This window comes from Periplaneta americana, chromosome 3, assembly GCF_040183065.1.
Source record: "Periplaneta americana isolate PAMFEO1 chromosome 3, P.americana_PAMFEO1_priV1, whole genome shotgun sequence".
NCBI lineage: Eukaryota > Metazoa > Arthropoda > Insecta > Blattodea > Blattidae > Periplaneta > Periplaneta americana.
Genome location: NC_091119.1, coordinates 182,633,432 through 182,645,569, shown reverse-complemented (window position 1 = coordinate 182,645,569; position 12,138 = coordinate 182,633,432). Strand labels below are relative to the sequence as shown.

General features: G+C 39.2%; 1 protein-coding gene across 2 annotated transcripts in view; it reads right to left on the bottom strand.

The window, feature by feature from the left end:
- The window catches only part of Actbeta (inhibin subunit beta), a 295,180-nt gene extending 288,389 nt beyond the window's left edge, over positions 1-6,791 (bottom strand). For both annotated transcript variants that reach the window (XM_069822370.1, XM_069822371.1), the window contains exon 1: positions 5,800-6,791. In XM_069822370.1, the coding sequence (XP_069678471.1) occupies positions 5,800-6,403 (604 nt within the window). In that variant the 5' untranslated portion in view covers positions 6,404-6,791. The remainder of the gene's footprint in view (positions 1-5,799) is intronic.
- Positions 6,792-12,138: the final 5,347 nt, after the last annotated feature.

The following is a 12,138-nucleotide window of genomic DNA, read 5'->3' as shown; positions in this document are numbered from 1 at the left end:
ATCTGCCTATGAGCAGAACACTTATGTATGTATATTATGAGACTTATATAAATATTTGTTTTCCTCTAACGGTAAATAATATTGGTGAAGTAAGTTTTAGTGATAATTCTATTTAGTACGGTCGAGTCAAAGGCTTGAAAATGGCAAAATCATTATGAAATGCAATATATATCCTAAGATATGACGGGAATGATATGTCAGTGCAGGTTGGCAAACTATATCGCGCATAAGATTTTTTCGTGTACAACTTTTCAGCAATAATAGGTGTCATAGAATGCCCCACACTTTTACAACGGATAAAGAATAAGCAATAAGCAGTTGGTGCGAATGAAAAAACTACGAGTACTCTATAGAAGAATAATTCCCCGCGTCTAACTCGAAACAACTGCTGTATTGTGTCACGTCACACCAATGACATGGCTTTTTGAAAATGAAGGTTTTTAAGCCTGTAAATATGTATTATGAGAATATAAATATTACACACTTAACTAGCCAATTTTGCATGCTTCCCATTCTCACTGAATGGGCCAAATGGTCCAAACTGTGAAGCCGGGTAATTGATGATGATGATGATGGTGATGATGACTGGTATTAATTATGTACTCGCTCTTTCTGTTAATTATTTTAATAATGATTTTAATTTAAGAAATGGAATCAATTTAATCGTAATTTCATTTCTCTATACCCATTCATAGTTTTCTACCAAGGGGCAGATCATAATCCGAGGCACGACAGTCCATGAAGGACCATGACCGACCAGCCGTCTGCTGGCCTCACGCCCACATGCCCAGGCAGAAGTGAACGATCATCTAAACAGAATGGGGGTATCGTGTGGTTAGCACGATGATCCCCCCCAGCCGTTATAGCTGGCTTTCGTACCTATCGAAGCTCCCCAAGTGCATCAAGATGCTGGGTTGGCACCGGTCCCATACACTGGCCGAAATTTCTTGAGAAAATGTCTTTCTCAGTGAGGATTCGAAGCAGCGCGCATTCCGTAACGCGAGTCCTAAGCAGGATGCCTTAGACCACGACGCCACGGCGCGGGACTCCAGGGGCAGGTCAATCACTGCAAATCTAGCATTCTCTAATCTTCGTCTTTTCCATCTTCCTCTTAGCCTCCGCATATGATTCATATAATATCCTAATGTCGTCTATTATCTGATATTTTCTTCTGCCTCGAATTTTCTCCCGTTCACCATTCCTTCCAGTGCATCCTGCAGTAGGTAGTTTCTTCTTAGTCAGTGACCCAATCAACTTCTTTTTCTCTTCCTGATCAAATATAGCATTATTATTTCCGACCACTCTTTCTAGCACAAATACATTTTTTATTTTGCTTGTACATTTCACACATTTCTTCTCTACATGAAAGAATTATTCTTACTACATCTTTCCACTTTCCTTATGTAATTATAATGCTCTACTCTTAAAATTCGAAATAGAAAACTGCAAGAGAAATTAGTCCAGTACCGTAACTTTAAAGGTTCCAGCTTCTTTTCTTCAGTATCAAAATAAACTCGGATATTAATGACTTGTTACATAACGGTTAGCCCTGGAGGTCTTAAAAAGTGAGGATAAAAGTGATTTATTTAAGTTTGTTTGCGTCAATTGCCTCGTTGTGTTTAAAGAGAAAATTATAGCAATGTTGATGTCTTTAATTAGCCTATAATTATGATCATTATCATAACGTTCTTTTCGTCCCGCGCTTATACTTACTTCTCTGACTGGATATTCAGCCTAACAGGAGGTCTCGTGAGGGGATCAGTGTTATCCCGATACAATAATGTCTCGATTCTCATGCGTCATTCTCTTTTCAGAATAGATATAGCTTATCTTCAATTGGTCAGGTGAAACGCTTTTCTTTTCAAATCACATTCAGTCATGTTCGGGTTATCATACACTAGCCAGATCAGTGGATAATAATGGGCCAGCTTTTGTGTTCATTTCATTTTTTAGTTGGTTATTTAGATAGAAAGATAGATGGATTTATTGAATAATATTATACATACAGATTTTATATTATCATAATTTTCTCTAAAATCCAATGCACGGGTCTTCTGACCGTACGTGCTTTGTACCCAAAAGAAGTCCTCCTTTGTAGGTTCCCCCCCCCCACCTATGATTACATCCAACTACTCTCTAAAAGAACACACATATTAAAATGAAAATGGCACAATAAAACACATTATATAATATATCCTAACCTAAAAGACATAAAAGTGTACAGTTGGGTGGATACTATTGTCCCTTCCTCAGTTCGTGTCACAAACTTCAACAGCTGAAGTTCTAATCTTTCTCGCCTTCAAGAGGAACAATCCAGTCTTTTGTTCCCATTCTCTATTCCCCATGAGGTCAAAACATGCAAGCGAACTCCTATTCTGACTTAGCATCGAGGGTGGTAGATATTTTCTCTGTACATGTTCCAATTCGACACACTGTAACAAAATTTGTTTATAGGAGTCCTTTTCTTTGCAAAGCGGACAAAGACGCTCCCCTTCTTCGTTGACAATTTTATTACCCTTCCATGCCCCCAATCTAAGCCACTCTAAACCTGCTCTGCTGTCTTTGTTACAAGAGTTTATGTAGTCACACCTCCCCCAGTTAAGCATGAGATCTGATTGTAAATGTAGTGAGGACTTTTCCGAACATTGGAGCTCAATCTCTTGCCTCTCGATATCAATTAAACGCATCTTCACATTACGCCATACATTCCTCCTGTTATTCTCTCCTTTCTCCCACACCCATCCCAATCCTACATGATGCAGCCCTCTCTGCAGTTTATAAACCCACCACTTTTCCCAACACTCTCTTTGTTGAACTTTGTAGGAAATCGACCGTTGAAAGGACTGATCCCCAAATATAATTTTTAACCAGTATCTTATCACCCTAACTTTCATATGAATTACTTCGTTTTGAAGCCCAAACTCCTTTAGTAGTTTGTTATTTAATGATGCTGTACCAACTACTAGGGTATTTAGCGTCGATAGGATTGGCGATAGCGAGATGGTATTCGGCGAGATGAGGCCGAGTATTCGCCATAGATTTCTTGACATTCGTCTTATAGTTAGGGAAAACCTCGGAAAAACCCCAACCAGATAATGAGCCCAAGCGGGAATCGAATCCACGCCCGAGCTAAACTCCGGATCGACAGGCAAGCGTCTCATATGAATTGAAAGATATTTACAGCATCTTGTAGAGTTTTTTGTACCTTAGTTAAAGAAAAGTTATTCACTAGTGAGGAGACCAGCACAGCGACTTTATTTTTATTATAATCTTTGTATTCGTTTATTTAACGATGGTGTATGAAGTACGATGTTGTGATTAGTGCCCGGGCATACGTGATTTGATCTCACGCTCGAGCTTAGCGCTACGGCCTGAGCTACGCCGGTGATGCACAGACTTTATAACGCATACCTTGTTTATATTTGAGGTGGATTTTTTGTGGTTGAACGCAATTGTCTGGTTTAGATAATTTTATATAAATCATTCCATCATTTTTAGTAATTCACTGTTATCCAATTTACTACCGCAGCAAGAAACGGGAAACAACTGCATTTTATTACTTTTAACAAATGTCGAATTGTTGAGTGATTTCCATCCTATATGACATAACAAACTGTAATACATAGAATCATTGGTAAGAATTAGAATTTCCACGCATAGAACTTCGAGGAGAAATAAAGAGAACTAATATACGGGGAGAAGTAAAAGACGGTGAATGAGGAAGAGGAAGCGAAGAAGGAGGCATGCTTTCATTTTAGTCTCATCTATTGGAATATATGTTGCTCACTTTATGTCGTAACGTCTTTCTTTTAATTTGTCCTGTGTTATCCATTATTGGCTCTCAATTGAGATCATTTCAATCTTTATTTTTACTCCAAACGTCTTCTTAGTTTAGTTAGCTTAATTGCTTAATGAAACTAATTAAACTGAAATAACTCTATTGACTTGCAAGTAGAGCTATTCCCTTCGTAACAATTTCGTAACTATTTATTTATTTTTATTATAATATCAATTTTTTTGTTCTTTTTTACTTATTTATTCCTTACAAGGTTTTCTTGGGTAAATCTTATTTTTACTTATTGCAAATCAGAAACGTCGTAGCTTCATCAGTAATGTTATTTATATCTGATTTGCAAGATAGTGTTTCTTTAACAGTTACTGATTATTATCACTTGTGAAATGTATCACTTTGTATGTTGTGTAAGCGAATTAATAATATGAAATGAAGTTCCATATTTCAATGTTATCATTTACTCATTTATGACGAAATGTATGTCATAAAATCGCAACAGCGAAGGATTAAAATCAAATCACTAAATTACGTAACAGTATACTCTAAGCTGAATGCTCCTTCTGTACGATTTTGGATGAGCAGGTGCTGCTTGAATTGACCACTGAATCATTTATGGTAGCCCTATTGTTGTTTGCCGCTTATTTGCATTCATGCTTCATTAAATGAATTCATTCACGCCCTCAGGAACTTCAACGTGAGTGACCACATTCTTGATTATGAACTTCTTACGTTAGCGACAAGAATTTTAACAGATATTCCTGTAGTTAGACGTTCATAGCAACTGTTATGACACTGAATTATTTATCTCTCCCTGTATGTGAGTGTATGTATGTATGTATGTACAGGGTGGGGCATGGGAACCAAGTGTTTTTAAATGGCTTGTACTCGGTCATTATGAAAGGGAGAGACGTGCGGCATGTGACAGTCCATTCCGTGGCTCATAGCATTTCACCTGCAGTCGGCATCATGCAGCAGTGGACGCATGTTTGCATATGATTGTTTTGTTAGAAATGGCGAGTCGGTGAGCTCGATACGGCGTGAGTTTTGCTACAGATTCAATATTAATCGCAATGATTCTGTTCCCGTGCGTGACACAATCTTATGTCGGGTTAAAAAATCTTAAAAAAAAAAGGCGCAATACTGAAGAATAAATCGCCCGGCCCCCAACACAGAGTCCGTACTCCAGAAAATTTTCAGTCAGATAAGCGATACTGCGCAGCCCAGGCCGCTCTGCTCGAAGACATTCAGCTGCTCTTGGAATCAGCAATCGTACGGTAAGACGGATTTTGCATGGCGATTTACATTTACACCCATACAAGATGGGTGGTTTCAGCAAGATGGGGCCACGGCGCATATCTCCAGAACGTCAATGGCAGTTCTTTGCCTCCTGTTTTCCAATAGTCTCATTTCGAGATTTGGTGATGTTCCATGGCTCCCTCGGTCCCCTGACCTGTCCACGTGATTTTTTTTTCTATGTGAGTACCTAAAGGCACGTGTTTACGAGGATAAGCCCCGAATATTAGATGAATTAAAGGACACAGTACGTCAACACATCACCCAAATCAACAGAGATCCCCTGGAAAGAATAGAGATGAATTTTCGTCAGCGCCTTAAACAATGCGTCAACACAGACGGACATCACATGCCAGATGTAATTTTCCGCTCATAATTATTGAAATGGTATGTTCTCACAAACGTTGTTCTACGAATAAAATGTGTTGAAAACAAAAACTAACTGTTTTATGATTATTTTAAAAACACTTGGTTCCTATGCCCCACCCTGTATGTATATATGTTTCTGTTGGAATGAGAGAAAAGTGCTTAGCATGCATGTCACTCCAATAGCGATGCTTCGTGTGTCCAAAATGAACGAGCTGTCAATCGAGCAGTCAAATGATTTTGAAGCTACGGCAGCAGCTGCACTAGTGCCATCTCTGAGCGGTAGCGGCAAGCAGTGTACGTGTAACGGTTCCGTTCCCACGTGGCCGGCCTGGCGGTCGCTTTACCTGGTTCTGCGAATGCGATGATCTCCGACGTGCGGCCATAGAAGTCATCGGGCTCCGACTCCGGGGGCCGCGTGCTGGGCGGGACCGCGCTGTCGTCCTCGAACATGATCCCGCTGCTGCCGCTGCCGCTGCCGCCGCCGTCCTGCTGGTCGCCCGTCTCTTCGGCCCGGTACAAGGTCTCCATGATCACCTCGCGAGGCACCGGCGACGTCACGTTGGGCTTCTCCTTGAGACCGAGCTTGGACAGGATCTGGCGCTTGATCGTCTCCAGTCGGATCTCGTCGCTGCTGCTACTGCCGCCGCCGCCACCGCCACTCTGCTGCTGGGGCTCCTTTTGCCGATCCGGCAACACGCAGTTGGGGCACGAAGGCTCCCCCATGTCCGCTAAAGGCAACGATGGTATTTTTTCTAATTGTGACGATGATAAAAGCTGCAGTTCCGGCTGGGAGGAGGAATGTCTGGTGCCGTGATGCTTATAGTGGTGTTGGTGGTGGTGATGGTGGTGGTGATGGCGCTCGGTGCAATCGGCGCAGGTCACGATGGACACCGATAGAAACACGACCGCGAGCCACAGCCAGCGAGACTGTCTACAGCGGCGCAGCATCGTGTATAGACGAAACGGAAGCTTGCAACAGCACTAAGCCGCCTCGGCTGCCCGGGGCCCCAGCTCCGTCGCGTAGAGAATGCAATTCATTCTCGCTTTCCTATTGCTCGAAAATTTATTTTTCACTTCGATTCGTATAAGAATTTCAAAAAATAACATTGTTTCCTATAGTTTAGATAACTGGAATTTTCAAAATCATTATAATTATTTACTATTAAAAATGTGAGGTGAGTCTCGCTTTATCACACATCTCGTTAGTGACACACACGCGGCACACGTTGCAGCACAGTTGCGGCCCCCATGTGACTGGCAGGCAGACACCGCACAGGCAGCAGGCAGGACGGCACGCTCGCTCGCTAGGAACACTCGCGATGTCTTGGAGTAACTGGGCATGCATCCGCCCGCTTCGCTGCGACGTAGCGTACGAGCCAGACTGCGGCATGCGCAATGATCCCAGATTATGCGCGATCAGCTGGGACCACTCCCACCCCGACGCACCACGTGTAGTGCCAAACAATGACCTGGGGCTTCATTTGACTAGTCGGTGAATGACAGATGGTTGTAGTACAGTAGTACACCTACAGCAAGGGTGACACGGTTCTTACGGCGCCGCGATGGCCTTCACGCTTCCGACAATGGCAAACAATACGACACTGGGTGATTAGGTATTCCGAGTTTTACTCGTTAGGGTACGTACACGTTGGAGCAACGATAAACGATAAAAGAAGCAGCGATGCTATATCAGAGAGAGTTGAAGCATGCATTGTCATTGAGGAGTGCATAATGGAGTAACGATAAAAGCGAAGATACACGATAAAAGCGACGAAAATGAAAAGCTCCATTTTCTCCGCTCTTGTCGTTGATATGATCTCTGATTAAGATAATATTAATCTGTATAATTACCGGTGGTTATCAATATAAACGAATATTAATCTATTTATTATTATTATTTCGGCTTATTAAATTAATTATTGTAGATATTGACAAATTGATCAGTTGAATCCTCTAGATTCAAAATCCCCTAAAGACCATTTTGTTCAGAATTGACTTATGCGCACATATTGATTGCTAAGAATGAATTCTAATGATTTATATAGTTTGAATTCAAAAAGCCACTGAATTTTAAGCAAAAGGTTTCTTAAAAGTCAATGTTAGGTTGAAAATTCCCTCTATTTTCCATCAGTTACTCTCAGAATCCTTTAGTTTGTGAAAGTGGATATAGTGGATTTTGAATTTATAGGATTCAGTTATGTATTTATTCGTCCTATGTTATGTCATCACAAGAACCAATCACAACACAACGAATTTATACTATCTTTGGGATGAGAAACGTGTTTAATTTTGTACGTATTTAAGTTATATTAACCTTGAACTTGGCAGCTGATACTTTCTATATATCTTCTCTCATTAAGTGGATGCATAGAATATCTTCTACTGATAAATCAAAATGTTCGCTTCCCGCGTTCTCGTCGCTCCGATATGAACACTTGATTCTTTGATAATACCAAAGCGTCGCTAGATCATTTCTCTTATCGTTTATCGTTGCTCCAACGTGTACGTACCCTAACGGAGCAACGAGGGCGCGAGAAGAGAACATTTTGATTTATCAGTAGAAGATATTCTACGCATCTACTTAATGAAAGAAGATACATAGGAAATATCAACTGCTAAGTTCAAGGTTAATATAACTTAAATACGTACAAAATTAAACCCGTTTCTCATCCCAAAGATAGTATAAATTCGTTGTGTTGTGATTGGTTCTTGTGATCACATAACATATGACGAATAAATACACAACTGATCAATTTGCCAATATCTACAATAATTAATTTAATATGCCGAAAAAATAATAAATCGATTAATATTCGGATATATTGACAACCACCGGCAATTATACAGATTAATATTATCTTAATCAGAGATCATATGAACGACAAGAGCGAAGAAAATTGAACTTTTCATTTTCGTCGCTTTTATCGTGTATCTTCGCTTTTATCGTTACTCCAATATGCACACCTCAATGACAATGCATGCTTCAATTCTCTCTGATGTAGCATCGCTGCTTCTTTTATCGTTTATCGTCGCTCCAACGTGTACGTACCCTAACTCGTACGAAGATAGAGACGTTTTCGTTGATCAGCGGTGTCGGAAACGTCTGCTTTATCTTTATATACCGTCAATTTTTTGCAATAGTCATAAACGCGGTAGGAAAGAACTCTCATGTGCTTCAAAACGGCATAACATATACGTTGAAGCATAATTACAAGGCGAGACACGAGGACAGTGGACTGAACGCGGCAAAGAGGGCGGAGATGATACTCTGCTCGATTTGCGCAAGCTTGACATGGCTGTACCGTATTAATCCATGTCTGATTTCCATTCCCAACTTGGCTTGTTACTGGGACATACGAAGTTCTACAGCCACAAGTACATGGATTGCATTAGTCTGTCTGCTATGCCCGCCTTGATGCTTGTTTCAGTGTTACACAGACACAAGTCCATTTGTATATCAAAATTATTCCAAGTAAACCACGTTGGCAGCAGTTTAGCAAACCTTATGAAGCTGGTTGAGACCCACTACACTGATTCCATTATTACATTACTTTTGACTATTTCGTTTGTATGACGTCATTCCATTTTCGACCAATGAAGTGTAATGAAATTTTGAATTCCAACAAATCACAGTCAGAATTTACGATAATTTTTGCAGCTAGATTTATCGCTATCAATTTATCGCATGGTCGTTCTTTTGTTTAGTCGTTGTCGCCAACTGTTTCCCCGTGAATTGATGATCATGAATACATTAAGATGCAACTACATGGTTAAACTTTTCTTTCAACTTTAAAGCAGTGAATGCAAGATTGATATTTAATATTAATTAATATATTTACGCAGTGAAGACGACTTTCAAAACGGCGCACCATGTAGACACAAAATCTTAATCTTAATTGAACGTACCTTTTAAACTTGATTCTTTCAACATTCTTCCCAGATTGCACGCATACGCGATTGGAATATTGAACTGTGTAGATGCAGCTTTAGTTCCGTTACACACTACAGCGAGAATGCGTTTGTAGAGCTATAAAAAATGCTTTCGTGTAGCACTGATTGTAACGGTCGAAATAAGACACAGCTGACATTGGTCCTGCTCCCACAGGTAACATAATCTATAAGTAGCCTATAAAATTTGTATTTTGTGAATGACATGAAACAATTAATAAAAAATCAGATATTCAACTTTATGTAACATCATCGCATATCAAACCCAATGACCTTGGATAGTAATAATAAGGTATTTTCATCAAACTGCCTTCCGTATGGCGTAATAAAATTCGTGTTTTAATTAGGCCTATCTATACAGAGATGGCTTCACTGTGTAGCAACATGTCTCGCTGTGAATACATAAGCATTGGTATATAGCTGTCCCCACTCTTACTGTTAAATTAAATTATGATTTCAGCAGATCATTAAAATGTATTTATGTTATGAGAAAATGAAGGAGAATGCGTGGCTTTCAATAGCTGCGTCTTTGAACACCGATCGTAAGCGAATCATATTTTATTACTATATTGGTTATATTACACACTACATATTCATGCTTCAATTCAATAACTACTGTTGTGTTCATTTTTGTTCTATTACAAATGTTTCTTCTCTAATTATTTTACGTTATGGTACACTTAAAATAGGTTGTAATAATAAAGATGCATGGGCATATTTATAGTACCGTACCTAATGAAATGTTTCAGTTGAAATTTCGAAGTTGGTTAACCTGTGTTTATGTTGGCTGCCTTGCACTAATAAGAGAACTTCAATGGTCAATTATACACAAATAACATCAGAAAGCGTAATATCGATTTTACATGTCGTTATTGACATATATCGATATGCATAGTCGTCTACGTTCTCGGTTTATTGTGAATCAAAAAATTTCATATTCACGTCCTCTGCTTCTCGTTTTCATTCTGGTTCTCGTTCCCGGTTTATTGTGAACCAGCCTTAACAGACGGATAATCCGCCAATCGGTTAATAGGGTGACGGATAATCGGCGTTCTACTGTATGTACAAATAAAGAATTAAAATTTGGAGCGAGTCTTGATTGGAGTCCACCTGTATATAGGCAACAGTTTCACACGACTGTCCACAAGTAGCATATATACAGGGGCTAGTGTTTACTGTACATGCGCAGTGTCTTGTAAGCGATACTTACACAATAAGGGAGCCCCAAATTTTATTTCCATATCTGTACTCTCAGCCTGTCCATATCTTTCAATTTCCCACCATTGCATGAACGTGTTTTTGAAACTCTGCCTATTATTCATCACCTATATCGCTGAACAAATCACAATCTGAAATGTTGACGAAGTAGCTAAGTGAATAAGGAAACCTAATTAAGCGACCAAATGTTTAGAGCGCAGCCCACCCGTCCCTCTCTGGCCTTGTCCTTGACCCTCCCGACACGGGCCTTCTCCGCACGCCCTGTCCTTAATGTTTCGGCCCCCCATCCCACGGATTTTGCTTCGCCGGTCTCAATTTTACTCTCCTCTGTCTGCGGTCTATATTTTCAAACAAATTAGGCCTACGCATTTATTTTTATTGTGACCTGTTTAATAGGTAGTGCATGTGATTTCAAACCCCGAGTTCCCAGGCTCTGTTCCCAGTGAGATAAATGGAGACCTCTTCCCACTCATTGATACTACACTTATGTCTTTATCTTTTATAGTGCTATTTTGTCCTATATAAATTTACACACACTTCCGGATAACAATATAATTTGTGCGAGATCGTGCGTATTTGCTTGGTTTCCGCACAAAACCAATCCTCCGAAAGTCTAAAATTCCACATTCAGTATTCCCAACCTAACACACACAACAATTTCATTCTTCTTACCGCTTAAGTAAATATTGATTTTACTGTTTTAGGCTTTTAACATATTATTTTTAGAGACGTTCAATATAGTAATAATTATAAATTGGAAACTTACCACTGCAATTTCACCTAAATTGCACTGTTAATTATTGTTTTTAAATATTTTCAAAAATTAAGTAAACTCCACAACTCCACTAAAATTACTGCATTCGTGATGCAAGTAACATTAAGGAAGCCGTGAAATATTAAACTTGCCGATGTTATTACTGCAATATGTTATATAAATAATATTGTTAAAATATTAAAATGAAAAATAAATCAATTACATAACCATACCGTTTGTTTTAAGTTCGCATTTATAAACAGGGGGGAAATAAAGACAGACATATATCACGGCCTGCTGGAGTATAGTAAACGCAGAAAACATTTTAAAACAACAATGTTCAAGATAGATTTTTTTTTTTTTTTTTTTGCAAATTTGCCGTCATTGAACAGAAGCCAAGATGGAGATTTCATTGCAACTAATTAGAAATTCGTCTTTCAGGTATGTAATAAACGATCTTCGCACAAAGTAATGTACGATACACGAGCGGTATATTTTCTTTCAATTCTCGGAAATTAAAAAAGCTCAACTACATTTCGCTTTTTCAAACTTTTCCTCGAACATGAAAACTTCAACATACCGGTCTTGTAACGCATATTACTATTACAAATGTGCATTTTTTTCGCAACTTCTTTTAAATAGGATTGGACTGAATTAATATGGACCAGCCATTGCAAACAGATTCTCCAAATACCATGCTTTTTTTTCATAAATTTTAATAGGATTGTCAAAATACTTAAAATATTATTATTCACGCTGAACA